The 27012-nt window shown below is 38.9% G+C and overlaps 2 protein-coding genes across 5 annotated transcripts in view; one reads left to right on the top strand and one right to left on the bottom strand.

The window, feature by feature from the left end:
- CWC27 (CWC27 spliceosome associated cyclophilin) overlaps positions 1 to 12378 on the bottom strand; it is a 109711-nt gene extending 97333 nt beyond the window's left edge. Inside the window, exons 1-7 of one of the 3 annotated variants that reach the window (XM_088130452.1) lie at positions 11233 to 12378; positions 7539 to 7635; positions 5217 to 5329; positions 4268 to 4411; positions 2988 to 3086; positions 1586 to 1689; positions 1083 to 1152 (exon numbers count right to left, since the gene is read on the bottom strand). In XM_088130452.1, coding sequence (XP_087986578.1) covers positions 1083 to 1152; positions 1586 to 1689; positions 2988 to 3086; positions 4268 to 4411; positions 5217 to 5329; positions 7539 to 7635; positions 11233 to 11274 — 669 coding nt within the window. In that variant the 5' untranslated portion in view covers positions 11275 to 12378. The remainder of the gene's footprint in view (positions 1 to 1082; positions 1153 to 1585; positions 1690 to 2987; positions 3087 to 4267; positions 4412 to 5216; positions 5330 to 7538; positions 7636 to 11232) is intronic. The other 2 variants (XM_025163332.2, XM_007420121.4) reach the window with 2 other exon arrangements.
- A 122-nt stretch (positions 12379 to 12500) lies between these two features.
- SREK1IP1 (SREK1 interacting protein 1) lies at positions 12501 to 20705 on the top strand. 2 transcript variants are annotated; one of them, XM_088130453.1, is made up of 6 exons: positions 12501 to 12830; positions 15980 to 16027; positions 18143 to 18283; positions 18485 to 18563; positions 19389 to 19509; positions 19950 to 20705. In XM_088130453.1, exons 1-6 carry the CDS (start codon positions 12818 to 12820, stop codon positions 19971 to 19973), a joined length of 426 nt encoding a protein of 141 aa, XP_087986579.1. In that variant the 5' UTR covers positions 12501 to 12817; the 3' UTR covers positions 19974 to 20705. The 2 variants fall into 2 exon arrangements, with proteins under 2 accessions (XP_087986579.1, XP_007420184.1); XM_007420122.4 differs by having other exon boundaries at positions 12504 to 12830; positions 19389 to 20705.
- The last annotated feature ends 6307 nt before the right edge of the window (positions 20706 to 27012 follow it).

The raw sequence follows: 27012 nt of genomic DNA, 5'->3' as shown, positions 1-27012 counted from the left end.
TCACTTTAGTTACACAGATTTCTCAATAAAAAAACAAAGCACTGCTGCTCATACAGAGGCATTATACAATATCCTGCCTCTTATAAATACATCACCAATATTTAGTTGATTGCAGATGTTTATTCAAATAAAACTATTATGATCTGCTGCCTATAATTGTTGCAGAGGAGCAATGGCTTTACTCTGGGGTAAGATCTAACCTTGGTACTGTTTCTATCATCAAAATGGCCATTTGACAAGTGACCACCCCCTGGATTTCAGAGAAGCAGGAAACAATCAAAAAGCCTTTCTCCTAGACGACATATAGATGTATTGTGAGTTTTATATAGAAAAAAAACAGCCTTAAGGGTGCCAGGTGCTAGATTATTTTGTGCTTATAATTGTAACCAGAACTTTCAATTGTGAATTGAAAGTAAGCAGGAGTCAGCTATGTTATCTCTATTAATAGCCTGGCAGTTATATCCTAAACCAATGCAGTTTTCCAGACAGTTTTCAAGGACAGCCCAACAAAAAGCAACTTAGAGGCAACTAACCTGGAAAACACCCTCCTCCATCTCTCTCTCTCTATACATACAATAGTTGAACTGACTGCCAAGAGTGATAAAAGACATTCTTGGCAACAGTTAGCACCTCAATTTCTCAGAACAAGGCTAGATCCAAGAAGAAACCTAAGCTCTAGTAAGACTTTAAGGGGAGGGCAAATGCATTCAACACAACAACACAAATCTTCCTAGACCAGAAGGAAGCCCTTCCCGTCTTTCTACCTCTGGCTGAACATGTGTATCTGCAGGCTTTCAGAGAAATTATTGTTATTAAGCACAAATTACTATGTTTTAGTGCAAGAACAGGTAACCTTCAAGTCTAGATCTGTATAATTTCTACCAGTAAAGCTTGCCAATATAATACCAAGATACATTATTCCTCTTCTTCATTATTATTTTATTTAAACCCATTATCTGGAGCCTCAGTCTATATTCAATTTGCTAATAAAACTGCAGTATGCAAAGCTGGACAATAATTTCACAAAGCTGAAAGTTAAAGGGCTTCACCGAAGTATACAGATAGTTAGCCTGAAATTATACCTGACTAACTCTGTTGACTTCCACTTCTTCCTCTTCAGCTTCTTCTCCAAATGAAAGCAGGCTAAAATTTCTTCAAACATAAAAAAAGAGGTACCTTAATTTAACAGTGGAACACATAAAAGCCCAGAATTTTTTTGAATACTATTGCCAATTCAAAAGTCTATAGAATTTAATTTTCTTGTGTGAAATCCCACATAATCCTAATCAACCTCCTCTCCTGCAATAGGATTTTCTTCTTGCTGCACTTTAAGGATACTTTAAGTATCCTTAAAATTCTCCCTAGAACACACTTTGAGGGTGCTCAAGACACTGCAGCAGAAACCTTCACCCTATTATGGTGCAATCTTCCACTCATGAAAGCACACAAGTGGATTCTGTTCCATATCTTTTATACCATTATTATTTGTATATAATTTACTGTTAGTGCATGAATCAAATCCTAATCTGTATGTGGAAAGATTACATCTGAGCGTGCAGGAAAGAAATCAACAGGTTATACTTACTTTGTGCCCTTTGATTTTGCCTTATCGACTTCTTCCACCAGTTTCTCATTCTTCAGCTTTTTGCTGGCCCTTGGAATTATATCATCGAAAGGGTTAAATAAAACCTGAAAGAAAAGTGTTTTACAAATCTTTTAAGACCTTCCATTGTGAAAAATAATATTTCATAAGCATCCAAACACTGCAACCTAGAATGGTGATGAGCCATAACTAGGCTTGCTGAACATATCTTATTAAATCTAGCACAGTTAAAGCTTGTATACTTTAGGCCAGATAATAGCCTTATCTAAGCATGACCAAAATATTTATACACCAGTATTTAATGGAAATCAATCAAACAAATGGCCAGAGATTATTTCAGAAAATGCATTCAAAATTCAACAGATAGAATACTTCCAGATGATTCTGTTTGATCTTTTGTTGCCTTTTCATACCACAGAAACTTCAGTCACGCTATTAGTATTGATTTGTCTCAACTATGTTGAACAGTCTGAACTGTCAATCAGTTAAGAAGTATGATAATTTAAGAGAAAAGTTCAATGTCAGACAATTTGACCATGGCATTCTACAAGGTTCAGGGGTGTCATTAGCACTGCTTAACATCTACAGTGGTGCTTAAAAGTTTTTGAACCCTTTTGAATTTTCAATATTTATGCATAAATATAATCTAAAAGGTGATCTGTTCTCCACACAAGTCTTAAAACTAGATAAAGAGAACCCAATTAAACAAATGAGCCAAAAACATTATACCTGTTAATTAACCTTCAGTTCCGAACCTGTAATTTGGATGCCTTGGGCAAGCAACTGTGGTTAAATATACATAATCCAGGCAAACCATGGGTTTAATTGATGGGTTTTGTTTGTTTTAAGAAAGATAATAATCCAAAGTTACCACCTGTGAGTATCTCCTGGGCTTGCCTTGATTATGCAAATGCAAGTAGTGGTAGTAGCTAATGCCTTTTTATTAACTACAGGTAGCCCTCATTTAGCAACTGCCTTGTTTAGCAATCATTCACAGTTTTGACAGTGATGAAAAAGTAACTTTATGACCAGTCCTTGCATTTATGACCTTCGTAGGTCTGTAAAGCAAAGGGAAGTTGAAGTAAGATCATAAGCACAGCTGCACTTTCACTTAGCAACTGCTTTGCTTAACAACAAAGTTGCACGTACCAATTGTGATCGTTAAACGAGGACTACCTGTATTAAGACTCTGCAAGACATCAGAAAGAGGTGCCAAGATCAGCTCTTGGGTCAAAAAAGGTTACATACTCCTGGTACAGAAGGTGAGTTTTCAATTATTTCTGATGCTGAAGCAAAGCACAAGAAAATTTCTCATTTCATTTCAATAGCAATAACATAGGAGAAATATATATTTTCATCTATTACAGATAAATCTTATTCCTACCTCTGTACTTGTTATTTTATATGGATTGGTTGGTCTTTCGTCCATGTCAATTTCAACTTCTGAAAGTCGCAACATATTATATATAGTATCTCCAGTGATCTGCCAAATTAGAAGAGCCTTTTTAAAGCCACCTTGTCATAAATTATTTTCAAAACAATTTTTTAAAAAAATTGGATTTATGTGTTTATTATTATTTTTATATTGTCACATTCCAAACAACTCCTGATAATAGCAACAAAACCATAAAACACAGTAATTAAAAATACGAAATTAACAGCAACACCCCCCCTTCTCACAAGGGAGTATGCACAACCTCCCAGATCATGCCCATCCCCACAAACAATCAAAGAAGCTAGAAGGGACATGGATCCAGTCCATAAATGCTGGACATCATACTAAGGGGCACTCTGTCAACTTTCTTGGCATCAGCAAGCTGCAATGAATCCCAGCTAATATTTCAAGGTGTTACCCCAATCAATTCACCAGACTCCACCCATGCAGAATCGAATCTAGAGTGAATATGAGAAACTTTATGCATAAAGTGTTGCACACACTATTTTCAGGGGCCTGCAGCTGGATAACATGGTCAGTCTTCCCCAATATGGAACAGACCATGTTAAACAACAACACAGAACAATACCCTGCTGAAGCAATAAGGAGAGAGAAGTCTGATGCTTTGGTGGCTGTAGTGCCACTGTATAAGCTTGAACATGGGCTTTTATCAGTGTTTGGTCATCTGCCAGAGCAACTTGGTGAGCCAACGTAGTAAGATGGGGGTAGCTATGTTGAATGATCTGGCCATCCCCACTTCCAGAGTTTGACCAGGTGATTGATGGAACTGCTTACCAGATTGCTGTGAAAATCTGCAAATGCCCACTGGAATCCATCAAGATGCATAAGATACCTGGGCATACCATCTTAATTCCCTCACCTTGGAGAGGTCACAAGGTACAACATGTCTCATCTGAACCAGGAAGTGATCTACCACAGCAAAGAACTAACAGCAACATCCTCCTTTCTACTCTTCCTACTTGTCACTTTACCTGTTCCTTCCTTCGCTAGCTTGTATGCTTTTTTACTCTTCATAGCATATAAATATAGTACAACCTAGTTATTTAGGTTGCAATCTATGTTTCTTGATAACTTTTCATCAAATATTCCATCCACAGGATTTGAAAGCTTTTCCTGTTAATTTTTTTTAATTCCTGACAAATAAAATAATAATGCCAATATGAATCTTTGCAGACAATAAATATCATTTCAGCAGAAGTTTTCCAAACCTTTCCAAAGATAGTGTGCTTGTTGTTAAGTTCATCCGCACGACCCAAAGTAAAGAAGAACTGGCTGCCATTATCATGAGGCCCAGAATTTGCCATGGCAACCAGTCCTCGTCGATTAAAACGCAATCGTGAATGGAATTCATCCTGTGAATTATGATGAAAAACAATTAGTGCACAAGTAATGCTTCCGATTCATTCAGGTTGATGTACATAGGATGAAATCCAAAACAATGCACAAAAGGCGTATTTTCCACCAACATCTAAACAAACCTACAGGTAGTCCTTGGTTAATGACTGCCCTGTTTAGCGATGGTTCAGACTTAGGACTGCACTGAAAAATTAGTTTTATGTCCTCAATCTTACAACCGTCGCAGCATCCCCACAGTCATGTGATCACCATTTGAGCGCTTCACAACAGGCACACATTTATGACAGTCGCAGCATCCCACAGTCAGGTGATCACCATCTGTGAGCTTCATAGCTGGCTTTCAACAAGCAAAGTCAATGGAGAAACTGTCAGTAAGTTGCAAGTTGCAGTCACGTGATCTCCTCCTTAATGACTGCGGGTGATTCACTTAACGACTGCAGCAGAACTAAGTCACACGATGTTTCATTTAACAACTGTACTGTTAACAACCGTTAAGTGAGGACTACCTGTATCTTAATTATAGCATTTGCTTGTTTGCTTAAAGGCTTTATGAATAAACTCATATTTCTGGGAAAATCTAGAAATGTCTCATCCTTTAACACCCCTCAAAATACACCTCTGCTTCCAATACTTAGCCATATAAGCCCTATCTATTTCAGTAAAATATGTCCCATATCGCCTATGTCCAAATTTCTACCACTAAAATCAAAGAGGAAGAAGAGTGACTAACTATAAATGAGCCATGCTTGTACAATAACCACAAAAATTGACAAAAAAACACTAGCAAAAACAGACGGTTACCTTGAAAGGGGCTCCATAGATAGATTCTCCTCCTGAGCCAGTACCAGTTGGATCACCACCTTGTACTATAAATTCAGGCACAACCCTATGAAATATGGTGTTGTCATAATAGCCTGAAAACAAAACAAGCATTAGGCCAGTTTACATGAATTGCAAAATTTTCATTGATAGTAGGTTTTCCATATCTCAAAGAAAATGTCTACATCAAATTAATTATATATAGGAAAAGTTAAAGAACCTTTTGCAAAATATGCAGGTTTCTGTCACATAATCAACTGTAAAAATTTATTTTAAAAAAAAAAAAGACTGAAGGCCTGAAAGTACTTGTTTGGTTTACCAGCTTGTTGTTGTTTAGTCGTTAAGTCGTGTCCGACTCTTCGTGACCCCATGAACCATATTGCGCCAGGCCTTCCTGTCCTTCACTGCCTCCCTGAGTTTGCTCAGTTTCATGCTCATTGCTTCAGTGATGCTATCTAACAATCTCATCCTCTGCCGTCCTCTTCTCCTTTTGCCTTCGATCTTTCCCAGCATCAGGGTCTTCTCCAAAGAGATCTCTCTTCACATTAGGTGACCAAAGTATCTGAGCTTGAGCTTCATTATCGATCCTTCCAATGAGCAATCAGGGTTGATTTCCTTTAAGATTGACTGGTTTGACGTCCTAGCAGTCCAGGGGACTCTTAAGAGTCTTCTCCAGGACCACAGTTCAAAGCCATCAATTCTTCAGCGCTCAGCCTTCTTTTTGGTCCAGCTCTCACAGCCATACATTACTACTGGAAAAACCATAGCTTTGACTATGCGGATCTTTGTCGGCAAGGTGACGTCTCTGCTTTTTAATATGCTATCTAGGCTTGCCATAGCTTTCCTCCCAAGGAGCAAGCGTCTTTTAATTTCATGGCTGCAGTCTCCGTCTGCGGTGATCTTGGAGCCCAAATAAATGAAGTCTGTTACTGCTTCCATTTCTACCCCTTCTATTTGCCAGGAATTGATGGGTCCAGATGCCATGATCTTAGTTTTTTTAATGTTGAGTTTCAAGCCAGCTTTTGCACTCTCCTCTTTCACCCTCATCAAGAGGCTCTTTAGTTCTTCTTCATTTTCTGCCATTAGGGTGGTATCGTCCGCATATCTGAGGTTATTGATGATTCTCCCTGCAATCTTAATTCCGGCTTGTGATTCTTCCAGCCTGGCATTTCTCATGATGTACTCTGCATATAGGTTAAATAAGCAGGGTGACAGTCTTTGTTTAATTTCATTCAGCCACCCCTAATTCTGCAGTACAATTGTCCTCAAATCTTATTTGTACAGAAAACTTGAGAACTGTAAGAAAACTGTCTTGGCAGTTTTGTTTTGTTTTTTTTGCACAGGCAGGCAAACCTATGATTTTAATGATGACAGATTTACTTTCAACAGTTAATCGAATGAAAATTTGATAGAACCAGTGCGTAATATGAAGGACACAAGCCCCAAGTCAGAAACTCTCAGCTTATTTGGTCTTCTGACCATTCAATATATGTTCGTCATCAGAATAAAAAAGTGCAGAGAGCAGCAGAGAAATTATTTCAGTCCATCTTAATAGAGCTCAAAAATCACTGGTTTAAAAATCTTCTCTCTAGCAAACACAGAACATTTTGGAGGAAATCTGGGATTTGTTTTGCAGCACAAATAAGAAACTCTCCTTCTTTCCTTTCACTGTTTTGCATCACAAATTAAAGAAAAATCTAATTTTCTCCTCTTTCCCAAGCCTTCTGGCCAACCTCATTGAGCTTGGAAAAGACTTGGCTCAATTGTGTGGAGTTTGGATAAGAAAGAACAATTTCTATTGCTTTCTTAATCTTGGGGAATAGCAGAATGAATCCATCCTCTTCTCTACACCCTATGAGATTCTCAGAGAGGTCAAAGAACAGATCTTCAGTCACTTGCATGGAGTTTTGTTCAGAAAGGAAGACCAAGAGTGAATCAAAAGCATCTCTCTACTGAGTCCTCTGATAAAGGGCAGAGAGTTTGAAAGATGGCATTACAGTATTTCACTTGCCACACTGTTCTGAGCAAAGGAGGACACACAGGACAAAACTTCTGATCCTGCTCCTTCCTTCTCTCAACTTACAGAAGTTTGCGAGAAGCTGTTCCAAGTCTGATCACCAGAAGAGCTAAGAATACTTGCTTAAATGGGAGGTGCTGAAGATTTTTGCTGTTTCTTTTAAACAAAGCTTGTATTTCTATTTAAAACTTTATGCAAAAGTAGTATAAGAATTAAGCACACTTACTGAAATTGAGTACTTTTTATTGTATAAAATTAGGAACTACTGTATTTTTCTTGATCATTACCTTCCATACAAAGCTGAAGAAAATTCCGACATGCTTTGGGAGCTTCTTTTGACCATAATTCAATATCAATATCTCCAGCTGTTGTTTTCAATAAAACCTACAAAATAGATTTAATGTATGATTATGTGACCCTTACAGGTCTCAATATTTTATCAACCAGTCTAAGTGCATAACAGCTTCTGTTGAAGCATACATTTGCTAAATGTCTTTTAGAGGGTGATATAACACAAGCAACAGCAGAATAACTAGTTAACAGAAATAACATGGAAGTTCCAATAAAGCAGAAGCTACTAATGTAGGTATACCTTGTGTATACCAAAATTGCAAGAGATAATGTTGCAAAACACAATTAGTTGAGAGTAAATATTCCATTTATAGTTTTAATATTTTAATGTTTGAACTGTATCTCTGTAAGTCTACTGTAAGCTGCTTTGAATACCATTTTAATAAAAATGCAGATAGAAATGTTTACGATTGCACAGTTATATGTCCAAATTGACAGACAACTAAGTACACTACTATTCTAAATACTGGATAAAAAGTTAACTAATAAGGCCCATAAAATATGGCTCCAAGCTTTAAAAAAACTGTTTGCTTTGTTGATTTGAGCAGTTTGTTGACAGCCAGAAAGTTGGGAAGGAAAGCTTTTTGTAATTTGCAAAGTTACAGGAAATCATGCCACACCTCTGTTAAAAACACAGCAGCCATTTAGGAGCTGAGCAATATTTCAGAAGCTACATATAAACTTTGCCCATATAACTCTCTAGACTGGATCACATAATGAATTTTTAGCAAAGACATAAAACATTTATCAGGCAAGGAGTTGCATGAAAAAGGTTCAGCTTATTCAGGACAAACACAAGCAATCAAAAGAATAACCAACAGCATGTCCTATTGATATAAATTATTAAAAGGTGCCACTGAAACTCAGTGATTGTTGCTGATTATGTTCAATATTGCCATACAGAAACACTTCACTTGTTCATGTGAACTTCAGTAGGACAGTAGTACTTGCATGCACATGTATTATTCAGACTGTACTTTCAAGGCATCCTCAGCATGTAGCTCCCCTCGTTGATGGGATGTGAGCAATAGCAAGATGACTTGCAGGGCAGTGTCTCAATCAGATTCTATTAGATTAGACTAGATTCCATCTGGTCTGTCAAGCTTGCCATCTTTTATTGATTTTATTGTAATTTCTTTGATTGTTGTGAGCTGCCCAGAGCTGTTGGCAGTCAGGCAGCATACAAGTTTGATTAATAATAATAATAACAACAACAACAAATTATAGGCTATGTTGGAAAGAAATCTTACCAACTTCATGTCCAAGCTGGGGATAAAATGCATACGCAATTGCTTGAAACAAAGGTAAAGGGGCACAGCACACAGAATTCGGTCTCAGAGATGGCCCTGAGCAGGAATTCCCCCTAAGCGCTCTATATAGAGAAGATTGTGCTAATGTTCCTGGAAAGGCACAAAAGAACACCTGGCCTCTAGGAATTCTTAGAAAGTGCACTTAGCCAGACTTCCAAAAGGGAGTGCTCTGAAGTCAGGCATCCCACTGAGCCGTGGTTTCCTGCAATCAGCCATCCTATCCAGCTGAGGTATTTGCCTGTCTAGCACTGTTTGACTGGAATGCAGATCTCTTCACTCTTTCTGCCAGATCTTTTATTATTTGATTAAGGAGATCTTTCAGCTAGTTTCAAGGAATCTTAACTCTTCCTGCCACATTTTAATCTTTTGGGTGAACCCATTCTAATTGTAAATGTTAACTTTTTACCTTGATTGCTGTGGGAAGATTGAATGGCAGGGTGGGAGAAGCGGGAAGGTTTGATTTCCTGCCCACATGGTGGAAGAGTTTGATTTCCTTCTCGCAGCTACATAGAAGAGCTGGGGACACCTTGCCCCACAATGGACTGGTTGCTCAGCCACATCAGCTCACAGGACCCAAAAGTCCATTTGGCAGGGATGGTTCTGTTCAATTTGTGCTTGGACTGCCCCAATAGTTGCGACTCAAAGGAGCCCCACTTTGGCCACCTCTCCTCCTGTGAAAGGTGTTCAATGTACCTAGTCCATTTCCCCCTAAACAGACTGGCAGGTTTCCCTGGTCCCACAACTGGACCATGAACCCCAACAGGCTCCCCAGGAATGCACACCTCCCCTGTCCCATTTTCTTACCTTTGTGTTTTTTCCCAAGGGACTACCAGCTACCGCTTACCCTCTCCTGGCTCCTCAGTTGTCCACCTCCTCCAAAGATGTGGGGGTGAACTCACCCTGTACTGGCTGTTGCATGTTTTGTGACTGAGGCGGGCCAATCTTAGCCCAGAGGAATGCCACACTGCTATCCCGAATGAGCCCTCAAATTGTTGCCATAAAACCTGGGCACCCAAGTTGGCGTGGAGTTGGAGAGAACCTAGTCCTTGAATTTGAGAGAGAAACACCCAATACCTTTGCAAAGTGGCTTTTTTGCTCCCTGACAATATGAAACACAAGTTCTTCAGGCAAAGCAAAAAAGTGTTAATTAAGGGGGGACAATCTTTATATAGGGTATAGTACATACATTCGATATATGATAGGTATATCAGAAAGCAACAAATCAAATAATAAAAGTCATTGATATGTAATAAAGGCTTTGTTTTTGTTAGACATGAAATTTCTGCTATATAAAATATGCTGAACCTCCTCCTTTCCCACCCAGAAAGGTTGTTTGTTTCTTAACACTTAACAAAGACTTCAGAATACAGTCCTATTGTTTGATTGCTCTCATAATTGTCCTTGAAAAGGCTAGTTTTTGCACACCAAAGGAAATGGCTTTGGCTCAAAGGGAAAACATGGTTTCCTAAATTTCAAACGGAGGCATAAAGGACATGCTAAAATGCTAGTATCACTTTTATTTAGATGTTGGTAATAAATCCTAACATTCTACATAACAACCTGAGGTACAACGGGACTTTGGTAGCACTTCTGGTATATTGGCCAAAATGTGCCCAAAGTGATTGGTACTGTTATTATTATTAGCAGGAAATGCTGCATATGCCACAGGTAACACTAAAGCTGGTAGTTTAAATTCATCTCTATCCTAGTAAAAAGCATTACGTGAAAACCTCAATTGATCAAACCCATGATGGGTAACAGAGGTCAATTACTTACAGGCCCATCTGATGCTTACTATTTCTCACTCCTTTTCCACTGTTTTCATAAAGTTGTTTACCTAAAAACGGAATAGTATGATGGGTGTGTATGACTTTTGCAAGCATCCATTTCTTAAAAATGCTTTGGGGATTTTATTTACACACATAACCTTAATTAAATGCTTTGCAGGCTTTTGTCGGAAATATTTTGGGTTTCTGCCACTGGAGTGAACAGAGTTCCCTTGGCTCTCATTTTAATATGCATTAAGTCCTGTTACACCTATCACCCTAACACTGACCACTTGGGGATGTTTCAGTCTATATTCTGGAGACTTACATTCTTATTCTGGAGTGAACCCCACTGAGTTCAACCTGTCTTATGTCCCAATATTGGACTGAAGCCACACCGTCCCAACCGAGGCATACTCGGGCACATCAGCAGGCATTCAAGGCAATTTATTTCAAAGTAAGTCGCAGATGAAGTTCCTATATTCGCTACAAATGAAGCACCTCAGAGCCTCCCACTCGGCCTGAAACACTTATTAAACGCTGGGAACTCTCACCTTGCCGTTGGTTGGCGGTTCCTGGATGTAAATGTTGCTCATGCTGAACGCTGCCACACAGCCCTGCCCTGCGCGAGCGTCCCACCCTTAACAACCACCCGGTGGACAAGAAACCTCGTCAATAACGACCATCCCCCGCCATGTGGGACCCTGGAAGACCTCACTTCAAGCCGGAGGGGGGGGGGAGAGAAAGGGCAGAGCAATCAAGAGAAGTCAGGCTTCTGATCCCATGTTCAAGAACAGGAAGAGAAATTTCCCCGGCATTTGGAGCGACACTAGCGAGCTAACTGCCGCTGAGCGCGGCCTACGACGACCAATCTTCTCGCCGTATAGGAGGGCCTCCCCCCTCAGATCTTAGCGAGTAGTATGGCCCGCTGTGCGGGCCCATAAACTTCCGACCAGAAACGCGGCTGGAACTGTTTTGGTCCTCCTGAGAGCTTCTAGTGCACAAGAGGGAAAGGAGCAGGGCCTACGAAGGAGGGATACGCAGGAAACCTTCAAGGGCCGCTGGATGCAGTTTCTGGGTCAGCTTAGGGCTACCCGATACGGGCTTGGAAAGTCCTGCAACAGCCAGGCTTGTCCTGCTACGTTCAGTGTGCCCTATTCTAGATCATTTTAAATCATTTATATCCGAGTTTTCCCGCATTACGTGTTCAGAGTTGCTCAGCACATTAAAAGAAATACCAGACACTCATAAAAGACAAATGCAAGAAGAATATACTAGGATATACCGACAGCCGCATGTTCTGGCGTTGAGAGTCGGGTGGAGACTATTGGGTGCCACTCAGACGCGTTAGGAGCATCGAACTTCCAGTATTCTCTCCCGCCTCCCAAGAGGAAGGATGCTCTGTTAGATCAGACCAAGGATCTACTACTTAGTCCACCTCTCCTTTGGAACCTGGTGCTTTTCGGCGGCTCAAAAGCAGAATAAGCCGGAAGACAAAAGCAGCCAGCTACAGTTTCGTTCCTTTCAGTCCTCGGCACTCAGTCAGTGGGCTTTAGAAAGAACTAAGGCTGATAGGACTTATGAACCTGCAAACAACTGAAGTGAAGACAGACGCCCAGATGTGTACTATCAAGCTTCTGAATAACTAGGCAGAAAATAAGCGGTTCAAGGTCGGGCTTCCCACCTAAAATCATATAGAAAATGCAGTAAGTGCTGCGCGCTGGCGTAGTAACTGGCTCGCTTCTTAGAAAACTAACCTCAGCTTATTCCCATTGATCCACGGCGCTGTCAATCAAGTAGACAACCCACCTCCTGTTAGTGGGAGCGGCTTAGGGGAAGAGCGCTCTGATATTGCCGGGGGGAGAGGAGAAAGGTTTCCTCCGTGCGGCTTGAGCAACCTTCAGCCTGGGATCAACGAAGAGACTCTGAATATATGTGCTCCCTTCTCCCAGCGAGTCAGGAAGGAGGGAATTTGCTGCCCCCCGCCTCTAGGTGTTTCCTTAAGACCCCCCCCTTCGCTGCCTAATGGTTCAGCCCTTCACGGCGGGGTCAAAGTTTCCCGGCGAGAAACGCTGCGGCGCGAGCTCGTCCGACCGGAGTTAGTTGAGGCTTAGAGGCTGGGCGGGCTGCGCTGGGCGGATGGCGTTGCCAGGTGAGCTGCTGAGAGGGGATGGGGCGGTAGGGTTAAGGCGCGGGTGGAAGCGACGTCTTTTGCCAAAGAATCTGGGGGAGAAATGCAGGCAAGGCACGACTGAAAAGCGGTCGCATCGAGTTAATTTGACTTCGTCCCGATGGCTTCTCTGCTCGTGCAACACACTAAACCTGGGCTTGCTTAAGTCTCGATCCGTGTTACTTGAAAGTGTGCTCAAAGCACCCCCGGGGGTCCCCCAAGGCCCTCTCAGCCGTCCGCGACGTGGAAATTGCTCGCCAGATATTGAAGATACTTGCAAACATTTAAAACAATCACTCTTCTCACTCTTTTTATTTTTAAAAAATATTGTATAGGGTTTTTTCCCATGAAAAATATTGTATTGGTGTTAATATTTAATGCGTCTAATATTGTTATTTTTACATGATTCAGTAAATAAATATCCTGTGAATGTGTTAATTTAAAAATGTTAACACGATAAACGTCGATTAACAAAAGCTGTTTTGGGGTCGGGTCCTCCATAATTTTTCAAAGTGGGAAGGAGTCCTGAGAGCAAAAAGTTTAAGAAACTCTGGTCTAGATAAGCCAGTCACAATTGTCTGGGTCCGTTAGTAAAGGAGAGACTTCCCTGAGTGGGGATGAGGTCCATGTAGGGTGCTTTGTTTTGTCTTTGCAATCATGTGAAAGTGGTTTGCTGTTGTCTTCCAGAATGTTTTCCAAATCTCAGGCTCCCTTTTATATGTAGTCTCCCATATATAAACCAATCCTGTTGTGCTTTGCTTTTGGGAGATCAGCCAAGGTGGATGAAGTGTCATCACACATCTAGTAAACCATCAAATGGTTTATATACCACACTAACTGGAGTTACATAAAATGATAAGCCACAAACAAGCAAGCTACATTTTGCCTTAATGAAAATCCTCACTGTGAGTTTTTCTTACCAGAGAACAGATGTGTTTAGGATTGTATTGTTAAGGGCCTTAACTCTTGGGAGGGCAGAAAACCTGATAAAATGTTGAACTTCTGTTTACAGCAATGATATTTATATTTTTCACTAAACAGGAACTTGAAATGTGTTTTAGTTGAAAGCTTTTAAACCATTTTTAAAAATAAAATTGTTAGAATCATTCTAGTATTATAAAGTCCATGATAGCAAGTTTGTAGTTTCAGTTTTATGTTCTATTACTTATCTAGTCATCTAGATCTGATCTTTAAATATTATGAATATTTGGCAGAAGAGAAAAAAAACCCCTATATAACAGACCTATGTAACTTTACTGTAGAGTAATCTTTAATATACTTGCTGTTTGCTACCCTACAAATTTACATACTATGGTATATTGTAACCTTATGACAAGTTGAAGTGGGGAGAAGCAGGAAGTGGACTGTTCTCTTAATTATTCCCAGAGCACAGAGCATCAGGATGAATTCAGGGTATTTAACTGTGTGGTTGACTTTTGTTAGCATGACAACAGTACTCTGGATGGCTTGGAAATTAAGAAGGATCAGGCCTGATTAATACTCAATGAGAGAAATTCCAAACTATATAGCAGGCTTGAATATCAAAAGAACATCTGGAAGAAGGCATTTCCAACCCATTTCTGAAATGCTTGCCAGAAAATTATAGGAATGGAAGCTTGATTTGAAGGACCCTTTAGAGGCAGAGATGGATGTTGCTTTCTTCCTGTTCTCTGATCTGGGCAATAAAGATGCTGTTTAATTTAACATTTATATCGTGCCCTTCCGTGCATATATGCATCATCGGGCTTATGAATAATGAAACCACTACAAAAGTAAATATTTTAAAAGAAAACAAAGACAAAAAGGAATTACAAAAAATAATCTAATGAAAGCAGGCAGGTACAGCAAGTTAAATGTACTTGGTTGAGAATGCTTTACTAAATAGGAAGGTCTTACCCAGTGAAAAACAGTATCCCCTGATTTTTCTCCTGTTCCTACCTGGTGATGAACATGAAGTGGAAGAATGTATCAGGTTTATTATAGCCCTTCCAGCATTTCTTAGACCTCAGATATCTAAGTGCTAATGCACATATTTTAGCAATAATAATGGCCAAGCTAGCCATAGAAAATACTGGACATGTAGCCTAATAGTTTGAAGGTTACCACACTGGGAAAAGCTTGCTCTCTATGTATGTATCTATGTGTGTGTGTGTGTGTGTATGTATATAAATAAAGTGAGTCTATTTCGATATGCATATAACTTCAGAATATTCTGCCAGCTCTTAAGATGGTCATTAGATATAATAAGTCATCTTTTTAATCCTCCAAGTGAACTTGGAACCTTCAGCACAATTTTGTTCATTCACATCTGGCTCTTATAATTTATGGAGAAATAGATTCATTTAGCTAAGTTTAAAACACACACACACACACAAATGAGGCTGGTGCTCAGTTTTATGTAGTCATTGATCTTGTTTTTATATTATATTTGAGTAAGTGCCCAAAGATGAACTTTACACTGTTACTGATTTTTAAAAATAAGAACAAAGAATCTAACATCTTGATATATTCCAAATGTTTTCAACTTTACAAAAAATGGTTTCAGAGATGATAGGATAGCTTATTCTCCTATTTTAGTTCACATGTCAATTGTTTGCCAAATTCTTTATAACTTGTGGTCGTTCCTGGGTTATGTCAGCCAGAGCTCATCAGCTTCATGTGTTCTATACATTGCTAGGAAACAGTAATTTACATATTGCTTGGAATTTTTGTGGTTTCCATTATATTGTGCCTTATATTGTGTTTGACTTAGCGCTATTGATAGCTTCTAGGCAATGTACAATTTCATGTGAGCTGCAAATAAAAAAAGGCAGCTTAATTCTGCCAGTCTAATCCAGAAAAAGCGGTCCTCTATGGCAGAACTTAAGCTGCATAAGACTGCTGCGAGCACAATGTCATCATTTCACTTAAGAGACATACTTGGCTCCGAGATTAATTTATGAGATCAGTGTAACAAGTCACAATTTGGCACTAACCGTTGTAATTATAGGTGGCTGCTGTTTTTATTATGCACTGTATGGGAAGGTAACATTTGCAAAATTACTCTTGGATCTGTTGGATCAATCATTTTCCTATATATTGAATCCTTCTAGAATCTCCACACTAATAAGAAATCTGCTTTGCTTTTTCAGGTGGAAATAAAGATAATATCAGGGCAGGGTGCAAGAAATGTGGCTATCGTAAGTATCCACAAAGATGAAGATACAATTCTGAAAGTGGACAGGTTGGAATGAGTTTTCTTGCAGTATACTATCAGCAGCAGTTGTGGGGGACTGGGAAAAAAATCGTTCATTTTTTGGCTGATTTTCTGGTGTGGTGCTTGACCAATAAGGAATTAAGAGTATTGAAATTCAGCTCATTGAAGGAAAGAAGGGAAAAGTGAATTTCAATTCCTTATTGGGCAAGCACCACACTAAAAAATCAGCCAAAAAACAAATTATTTTTTCCAGTAAGTAAAGTGTTGATGGTAGTGGTGGTGGAGGTAATGTGTTCTTTGCTAAATCAGCCTTAGTCAGCATAACCAGTGGTAAGAGAGTGATGGGAAGTGTAGTCCTTACAGTAGTTTGCTGATCTTGAAACAAGCGACCTCAGATAGCAAGCCTGTTTAAAGCAAAACATTAGCATTCTGTCTAAAGAACTGGAGAATCTCTACTAGAGTAGAACTTACTAGATTGGACAAGCTTATCAGCCTGCTGCATTACAAGGAACCATACACAATAGCCTTACCACCAACACGGTAATAAAAGGATATATTAGTCTTTATTATTTAGTGCAAGTATTTTATTATTTACTTTAAACATGCATAAACTGAAAGAAACATTATGCACATTAGGTAATTATGTAGTTTTTGGTGATAAACACAACCAATGGAAGTATGAGAGAACTGTTGTAGATCCTGTAGTCATCAATTTCAGAGCTAAAAGGTTATGTTTTAAAGATCCTCCTGAAGACCTGTATTGAACAAGTCAAGCTAATTTTAAGCCGACAGAAGTTTCACCAACCTAACTTACTTGGTGAATGGATCTTAGGTTACAGCAGGGTTATCATGGCTAACGTCTTATAATTATATTCCTTTTATTCTGTTATCAGTGCTTGATTTAATTTTAAGTTGGATGGTGCTGGTCTGGAGCTAAAGCAATTTTGCTTAAGATGTGATTGACCTTACACGGTTTAAGGATAGGTTTTATGTGGGTATAATATATTTGAAACATTTACATGCATTGGCAAATGTTTAGTGTTATTTTTATGCCTCTGTGCAAGTGTTTTTGAACAGCATTTGAGCTTGTTTGCATTTTATTAGTGTCTTCAATGGCGAATGGTATGTGAATTGTTGATATGAGGCCTACTAAAAGGAAAAAAGGAATGTGCGTATGGATATAAGGCTAATTGCATTATTTTCTATTGTTTGACTCTTGGCTTATAACTGAAAGATACAGACATTAAAAATCTCTTATTTTAAACTTTTTGAGGTTACTTATATTTCTGTATCTAACAGTTTTATGATTCCACTTTCTTATTTCATATTTATTTCATAACATTTATTATAGCTTCCCACTCCATAATATCCATTACAAGAATATTCTACACTGTTCTAATACTGATTTAAATTGGCCGTGTCCATACTTTTTTCCCCCAAATCAAAGTCAATTTTCTGAAATGTTACAACAAAGTTACATTTTCTTGCCATTATGTTTATTACTTTGTTTTATAGCTAAACATTTATACTGTACTGTAATGTAAATCACACCCACATAAGACACAATAGTAGCATCCTTGATACTAACCTTAGAGAAACTGCCAGGTCTACTGTGAAAAATTGAAATGAAAAGATTTTCAATGTTAAGTATTGTTGCCAAGAAAAACTATATGGATGTATCTATGTAGTTACAAGGAGTTGAGCTTGAGTGGAAGGAGACTTTACCTATGGGTGTTTCAAGCTGGATCTAATTAGTCTGATCAGTGCCGGAGCCTTGAAAACAGGGCCGTGGTAAGGTTGTTATATTTAAGCTGTTAACTTTGAAGGAAGTTCTATCACAGCACTCACATACTAATATCACTGGAAGAAAAAGTATGTTATGTCTTAAAAACTGAATTTGGTTTTGAAGGTTCAATATTATACCATTCTTTTAAAGTGCCAAAATGGGAGGGGAGGCGTTAAAATTAATTATTTCATAATAATTAACATTTCCTGACTTCATTTCTTTTATTTATTTGCTGACCACAGAAGAGTAAATTGTACTATTTTTGTTGTTGGCTTTCCCTGAAATCTTTTTCTCTTCTCAAACTTTACTTAGCGGGTCATCTGACATTTGAATGCCGAAACTTTCTCCGTGTAGATCCCAAAAGAGACATTGTTTTAGATGTGAGTAGCACAAGCAGTGAAGAGAGTGAGGAAGAGGAGCTGGGGAAACTTCATGTCATTCCAGAAAAGCAGGGTAAGTTTGAGCGTCTTATATTTGTCTCTGTTTTGTTTTTCTTTTGCAATTTTCTTTTCTGAGCACTGGGTCCCTATTATGCCATCAGGATAGCAGCTAGAACAAAGAATGATATTTTCCAATTGCCTTTAAAATCAGTCCTTAAAGCCAGATGGTTCCTATTTCAGGGATCACTAAAATCTTAATCACTTTAATGTACAGGTGTTCCTGATGAAGAAGAAAAGAAAAAGATCCAAAAGAAGAGCAAGGAAAAATCAAAATTAAAGAAAACAAGAAAAAGGTAGTAGCAAAACAGACAGAGGTGGTCAAATTGCAAAAATCACATGATGGCACCTTGGCAGATCAGTCCGGGTATTATTATTTTATTAATAGAAAAAAATGAAACTGAACATTTTGAGATACTGAAAAAATGTATTTCCTGCTTAGCTGGAGAAACAGTCTATAACTTTGTTTTGGGTAGTCCAACAATCCCTGGTTGGGGGAAGTTGCACTAAGCAACTAATGAGGTTGCAGGAAACTAGCTATTGTAGATTGAGTAGACCATGTTTAATCAAGCCATAGTTTAAGCACAATGTGTGAATGTAGTTATAGAACAAATTCACCTGAAAGAACAGTATATAAGTTAGTCTGGATGTACCTCTTAAGATTACTATAAATAAAACAGTTTTAAACTATTTTAGCTTGATTTCTGTTTCAAAATTCAGGAAGAAGTAGCTGGATTGTTCTCTGCTCCATCTCTCCTCCATTCTTGTTCAGTGCAGCTGTACTTAGAGCTGCTTCCTCTGTTTTTGCTCTTCTTTTAAATAATTAATGTTTATTCTTCTGTAAACCTTAGTGTACCCTTGAGCCTACTGTAATTTCTGTCTACTATGTGGGTGACCCCTTTTATAAAATAAATTCTCTATTAATATACTATCCACAGCCAGAGTCCCAAACAGGGAAAGATTGTATTAAAATAAAAGGCTATAGAGCTTAAGAAAAGTCTCTTTGGTGTATTTAACTAAAGTAGTTCTCTTTACCAGAACTTCTATATATTTCGAGTTTCTCACTCCTATTAGTGTACTAACTACATCATAAACTACATCTATAATCCTATGTTTTGTAGGTCTCATTCTTCAAGCACCACAGAAGATGATGAACCTAAATCAAAAAAGCAGAAATCTCAGAAAAAAGAAAAGAAGAAGATGAAAAAGAATAAATCCAAGAAAAGAAAACATCACAAAAAGGCAGGGAAAAAACACAAAAGGGGGAAAGATTCTTCATCTTCTGATAGTTCAGATTCTTCTAGCAATGATTGAAAAACAAGAGTTAGATTGTTTTACATCAATCCTAGTTCAAATGATAATGCTGCAAGATGTATACTCCTTAATATTTATTTTAAAAAACTCTTCTTTGTATTAAACTTTTTGATGGGGGGAAATTTAGATTTACATTCTCCTTTGTGTTACAACTTTTATTTGTACTTCCTGTTTGAAAGGAAATTAGTATTACTTCTAAGATTTTAATCTTTAAAACAATTATAAATTATTCACTTATTCATGAACAAAATCCAGTAATTTTAGAAGTACAGTCCTGCAGTCCTTAAGACTTCTGATACTCAACAGGCAAACAAGAGGCTGTTGATCTGCAGGTTCCAGATCCCATTTATTTCCATTATGTGTTCCAGAACGAGAAGAAAAAAACCACCTGAAACCTGTAGCAGGCATTTATGTTCCTTAACTGGGAACATTGAGAATGGAATTCTTCCTAAAGACTTACAACAAAGAAGAGAAGCCCCACTGCATCATCTTCCCTTCTAATAGAAACCCAGCAGGGCATAGGAACAAGTAATTTTTCCTCTTTCAATTCTCTCTTTCTTCTGTCCCATGGAAATGTTTTGTCTTTCTGTTCTGTTATTGAGATACATGTTCTTTTGTAAGTTTTTAGCAAAACAAGATGGGGGTGTATATTTTAGAAAACTTCAAAAAAACAATCATTGCTAGGTATAAGCGGATGATTCCAGAACCAATTATTCTTAGAAATGGGCATGCAAGTGTGCAGCATGGAATGTAGAGGAGTGTGAAAATGTTGAAAGGCTGTTGTAGCATATTGTAGGTGTGCATGCACTTTGATAGATGCATCTCTGGATCAGGATGTAAGTTTGTGTGTAAATATTGAGAATTAAATGAGCAATGTAGACATAGATTTTTAAGCACCTAGTGATTTTTTTCTAGTAAAAAACCCTGCTCTTTGACCACTAAAGATGAAAACTATTTTTATGCTGCTTTTTTATTTCCATGTTGTTTCTTGCCATTTATTTGTATAGATGATGAGAAAATAGTATATACTTTTTGTTGGACCAAAGAAGTAAACCTGGTTGAATTTGTAAGCTAAATGATTGTTTTATAGTACTTTTATTTTATTGAAAAATAAAAATTTAAGAACACCATTTTAGCACCAAGTGCTGCTTTTTTTCATTGGAAAGCTGGTGGGAGAAACAGTGGAGGGAAATACCTTCATATTTTTAATAGTTTTGCAACATGTATTTTGAAGCAGTTTACACAATGCTGTAGTATGTGTCACTTCAGAGTAAAAGTTGCAGATATATTAAAAAATGATATCTTGGCCACATCATTCAAAAGGGCTAGGTGAATAAGAAGTTCACTATAGTGCAGCACATTGGATTCAAACGGAAGGGAAGGTGCTTTGAAGTACATAGTACATTCACATAGCACCTGTCTGCAACTCCTTAAACTACTGCATGTTTTCCCAGGATACTTGCTCTCTATGAACGCTCCTGGAAGAAATCCATGACACTGAAGGAGTTGCTGGCAGGTGCTGTGTACATGTTTGAAGCACACAGATCTGAGGGGCAAATCCTACTGCTTACCTGTTGCTTAGAACATATCTACATCGGGGGGTCCACAGTTGATGCCAAGAGGAATCTCTCATCTCTGTTGACATCTGTCTTGACTCAAATGTGGGAGATACTCTGAAAAAGGCTTCAGTAAGTCAATTCAATATGTGGGAAGATTGATAATCTTTTTTCTGAGACTGTTCAACTATCACCTACACTACTCCTAGAAGCTGGAATACCAATCTGATTTTTGTTCCAACAGGTATAATTCACCATGTATGTCCCTTGTGTAAAAAGGGTGGGGGTTGATTTTGCAATCACAACCACCATCTGTATTTTTTTACACCCACACACACCCATGGATACCCCTGGCATAGAATATTCTTCAGTTCCTAAATAGACTTCAATTTTTATATAGAATGAATAAAAAAAAAAATCCCCTTTCACCCCTATGGGTGGTATGTCTTCCTCAATCTAGGGTCCTCTACCAGAGGCCTGGGAGTTTGAGGGTTCTGTGGAGTATCTTAGCTGTTCCTAGCACTGTACTCCTCTGGACAGAGTTCTGTTGGAGCCACTGTCTCAGCTTAGGAGTCATGGCCCCATGTGCTCCTACCACCATTGGGACCACTTTGGCCTTTACTTTCCACATCCTCTCTATTTCCTCCTTCAGGCCCTGGTACTTCTCCAGCTTCTCATGCTCCTCCTTCCTGATGTTGCTGTCACTTGGCACTGCTACATATATAAATATTCATATTCAGATATAGATAGATCGATAGATCGTTCTTCCTGATGTTGCTGTGACCTGGCACTGCTACATATATAAATATTCATATATATTTGAATCATATATATGATTCAACCAGTTGTGAATCATTTCCATATTGTCAAGAAAACTACATGGATGTGTTTGAGAAGTCACCAGGAGGCAAGTTTGACTTGGAGACTCTACCTTACATATTTTGACTATAGCTTTTGCAGGTATAAAGTACAGAACATAGTTTTCCTGAACAATCAATATTCCATTTTCATTTGTTTATTGTAAAAAAAGGAAGCTACTAAGCATTACTCAAAGATGTAAAGTAATGACTTTTGACTGTTTCTTTTTAATAGGCTTGCTTTCTGTGATGTATTTTTATAAATTACAAATACTGTCCTCCAGGACTTGGGGCAGGAGGAGACAGCTGAAACCATATATCTGTGCTTAAGGAAGCAGTTTAAAGTTTAAAAGTGAATTAGTTTTGATTGGGAGATCAGTGTTAAAAATGTGTTATCTTAGCATCTTGAATGCTTTTTGAGAAAATTTGCCCTTCAAACTTAGTTGAAGTGGCCATTTGTAGTATGGTGCCAATTAATTCTTAATGGTATTGTGTTAAACAATTCCCCAAAGACCAGCAACTCTTCTGTTCGTAGACAGAGACATCCAAGAATCCAGCCTCCAGCACAGAGCGAGCACCACCTCTTAAAATATTAGATTGTGTATCAAATATTGAGAGGCTTTGCAAGAACTCATTAAAACAGTGTTGTCCAAACTTGGCCACTTTAAGATGAGTGGACTTCAACTCCCAGAATTCCCTAGCCAGCATGGTTGGCTGGGGAATTCTGGGAGTTGAAGTCCACTCATCTTAAAGTGGCCAAGTTTGGACAACACTGCATTAAAACATTGCTCAGAGATTTCAAAATGAGGTCTGTCTATCCACCAAAAATCTTTTTCAAATTAAGTGGTAGAAGTTAATGCTTACCTTTTTAGACATCCTTGTATTATCAAATGCAAGTAATACTGTTTTACTGCATACGCACACAAATACACATTACAGTGAAACTTGTAAGTTTACAAACCTGTAAGTTTGTCCTGAGAGTTGGGAATAGGGTTGCTCTATTCTACTTATTGCTTGACTACCTTTAATCTGAAGGGAGAGCCCCATCCCATCCCATCCCATCCCATCCAGGGAACAAATAATGATGTGGAAATGATTTGACATGGGCAGTAGGTTACTCTCAGTCAGATGGTGCTTAGACCTAGTGAAGTCCCCATTGCCACCACATACACAACACTCCAGAGAAGTAAATATACTAGGAGAAAAAGTGAAATGACTGTCAACTCGGAAAAACATGAGAGGTTTCAAACTGTTTCTCTGAGATACTAAACTATTGTTGTGGTTCGACTAATAGCGACTTTGATGTTGCCATATATTGCTATCAGAATATATTGCTGAAATGTATATCAAGCCAAGAGGATAGCAAAAGTGATTGGCGGCTAATCAGCGGCCCAAGGAAAGGTGAGCTCCACAAGTGAAATCATGGGAGACGTGGGTCCCCCCGGCTTTTGCTTAATTTAATCTTAAGCAGCACATGGTTCCAGGTGTCTGGGTTCACACACTAGGCTAAGCCATAATGTCATTTCTTTGGTTTTAAGCACAATACATTAATTCATTCCTACTAATTTAGTGACCAGTGTTTAAAACAAATCCTGGATTAAATGCGCAAACCCTGACAATATAGAGATGTATTATTTATTTGTTAAATTTATATGGCTGGCCATCTCAAATGCATGATTCTGAGCGGCTAACAATTAAAAACAGTAAAGCAATAAACCAAACCATATATTGGCAGACCGTCTCTGTTCAGATTGAACCCAGTGAAAGTGGACAACTTTATTTCTTCAGAGATCAAATTGGATGCAACTGATTCAGAGCAAGTGCTGTTAATGAATCCAGATGCTGGTTTATTGCTGGTTTATTGTGTCTAGATGCTGCTGCCCCTTGTGCGCATGTTACAGCTTCGCAGAAAGCAACCTGGCAGATAAAATGAAGATGCTGGAAAGAAAAGATGCTCCAGGTAAACCTGGGTAATTGTAAGGGCAAGAAGAAGAGTTGTTCTTAGCAGCAGATCATCCCTTCCAAAGACAGCGTTTTCTTATTCATATGGGAGGAGGTGCTGAAACCAGAAGCATGTGCTACAATCCAAGAGAGTTTCTTAGGAGTGTCATTTGTTGTTGTTCAGTCGTTAAGTCGTGTCCGACTCTTCGTGACCCCATGAACCATATTGCGCCAGGCCTTCCTGTCCTTCACTGCCTCCCTGAGTTTGCTCAGTTTCATGCTCATTGCTTCAGTGATGCTATCTAACCATCTCATCCTCTGCCGTCCTCTTCTCCTTTTGCCTTCAATCTTTCCCAGCATCAGGGTCTTTTCCAAAGAGTCCTCTCTTCGCATTAGGTGACCAAAGTATCTGAGCTTGAGCTTCATTATCAATCCTTCCAATAAGCAATTAGGGTTGATTTCCTTTAAGATTGACTGGTTTGACATCCTAGCAGTCCAGGGGACTCTTAAGAGTCTTCTCCAGCACCACTGTTCAAAGCCATCAATTCTTGGGCGCTCAGCCTTCTTTATGGTCCAGCTCTCACAGACATACATTACTACTGGAAAAACCATAGCGTTGACTATGCGGATCTTTGTCGGCAAGGTGATGTCTCTGCTTTTTAATATGCTATCTAGGTTTGCCATAGCTTTCCTCCCAAGGAGCAAGCATCTTTTAATTTCATGGCTGCAATCTCCATCTGTGGTGATCTTGGAGCCCAAATAAATGAAGTCTGTTACTGCTTCCATTTCTACCCCTTCTATTTGCCAGTAATTGATCTTAGTTTTTTTAATGTTGAGTTTCAAGCCAGCTTTCGCACTCTCCTCTTTCACCCTCATCAAGAGGCTCTTTAGTTCTTCTTCACTTTCTGCCATTAGGGTGGTATCATCTGCATATCTGAGGTTATTGATGTTTCTCCCTGCAATCTTAATTCCAGAAGGAGTGTCATGGAGTAGTGCTATGGGTAGGGCTATTGAGTAGGCTGCTCAGAATAGTGTATTTTCTTCACTATAGAATGCTGGGTGATTGGTTCAACCTGTTAACCTGTATCGCTTTGTGGACAAACTGGTGTAGGTTCCTGGATTTAATTTATTTATTCAATGTCATAAGCCATTGCAATTGTCCAAGCTACTCTAGATGATTTGCCACATATTAAAAAACAAGACAACAAATAAGAACACACATATATATACATATACATACATACATACATACATATATAAATAATTTCCTTCCCACATAGTTTTATTTATATACATACATAAAAAAATTCCCCTCTCACCCTGTGGGTGGTATGCGTCTTCCTCAATCTCTGGTCCTCTACCAGAGCCTGGGAGTTCGAGGGTTCTGTGCGGTATCTGAATTGTTCCTAGCACTGTGCTCTTCTGGACAGAGCTCTGATCTTGTTCCTGGGATCTGTTGGAGCCACTCTCCCAGCGTAGGAGTCACAGCCCAAAGTGCTCCTATTACCATTGGGACCACTTTGGCCTTTACTTCCCACATCCTCTCTAGTTCCTCCTTCAGGCCCTGGTACTTCTCCAGCATATATATATAGAGAGAGAGAGAGAGAGTATACAGATATATATATATATTACTCTGCATGGGAGGGAAACACAAAAAGCCAAGGAATAAAATTTCAATATCAGCGGGGGATTATAGATTGCTCTGTCTCCAAATCTGTTGAAAAAGCCATGTTTTAAGGGCTTTCTCAAACAACAACAGAGTTGGGGCTGTGTGGATTTTGGGGGAGATAACTACATGGCATGGCTGGAGCAGCCACAGAAAAGGCTGCTCTCCAAGATCTCAGAAGATTACATTTTAATGATGAGATCTGAACCATGCCTGCTCTACTAGATCTAACAAGATGGACAGATGTCTCGGGAGAGGGGTAGTCCTGCAACTAACCAGGTCTTGAGGCCTGAAGGGCTTTATAGATCTTCTGATTGTACAAGCAGCATCTGAGGTGCTCCAGGGAGCCAAAGAAAGGATACTGATCTGTGGCTGCTTTGCAGCCAGAAACTATGCTGTGGAGGGAAGGAGAAGCACTCTCTGGAACACCATTTTGGGATTGACTCCAAAGCACTGCATGTTCTTACCCGGCAGCTCTTTCCTTTATAATCACGTTCCTTTCAAATTGTTGCTTGTTGTCGTTTTTCAGTGTAAATTGCATAAACCCTGCATCTATAATGGGAGAAGGGGCAGCTTTGATTTTAAGTGTGCCAGTGTCTAGATTCCTTTTCAGGAGATTGACTGGGCCACTCAAGAAGACTGAGAAATACTGAGATGCACCTGGCTAACTATTCGTCATTGGGAAATAAGATTTCGATGGTCCTGTCCTGCAACTGTCCTAGTCCTATCCTACACTGTATTAGATGATCCATCGATCCGCAAGAACAATTTTTGGGGGGAGGACAGGAAGACAGGAAATACTCTTTATGTGACTAGAGCTATATTGTTTTTTAACTAGATCGACCACATTAAATAATAATTATAATAATAAATGTATTAATTACATATAGACTGCCAAATTCCTAAGGATTCTTTCTTAGCATTTGTCCTGCATGAGTCCAGGGTTTGTATATTTTTGCATTGCACTCAGCTAGTTCTCAAAGCAAAGCAAAAAAATGCATGATGCAACAAAAGGTTTTGTTTTTCAGCTGGTTTGTCGCAGAGCCTGACACTGAGTATTGCTGAGACAGAATGATTGGTCCAAAGGCATCCAGCTGGAATCTACATCTAAGAGAAGACTAAAACCTGGATCTCCCTACAGTCCAGCATCTTAACCACTAGACGCTGAGGAAGGAGGAGGAGGAGGAGGAGGAGGAGGAGGAGAAGAAGAAGAAGAAGAAGAAGAAGAAGAAGAAGAAGAAGAAGAAGAAGAAGAAGAAGAAGAAGAAGTTGTTTATACTGCTTCAATCATCTGACTCTGAATGACTGACATGCAAAAACAGTATGATCAGAATACAATAAACGTAAAACACAACCATATACAATCAAAACATGTCATGACAAAGTAATAGCAATTAATTCATTGTACTAC

Source organism: Python bivittatus, unplaced genomic scaffold (genome assembly GCF_059951505.1).
Source record: "Python bivittatus isolate LINGU-HERP-01145 unplaced genomic scaffold, Pbiv_v1 ctg000850_np1212, whole genome shotgun sequence".
NCBI classification, from domain to species: Eukaryota; Metazoa; Chordata; class Lepidosauria; order Squamata; family Pythonidae; genus Python; species Python bivittatus.
The sequence above is the reverse complement of the archived record's forward strand: the minus strand, read 5'-3'. Positions and strand labels throughout refer to the sequence as shown.

Excerpts from the sequence above, each read along its gene's own strand:
- SREK1IP1 (XM_007420122.4), top strand. Across the intron at positions 16,028-18,142 it reads GTGCAAGAAATGTGGCTATC|CGGGTCATCTGACATTTGAA; the intron begins GTAAGTATCCAC and ends AACTTTACTTAG. Across the intron at positions 18,284-18,484 it reads TGTCATTCCAGAAAAGCAGG|GTGTTCCTGATGAAGAAGAA; the intron begins GTAAGTTTGAGC and ends TTTAATGTACAG.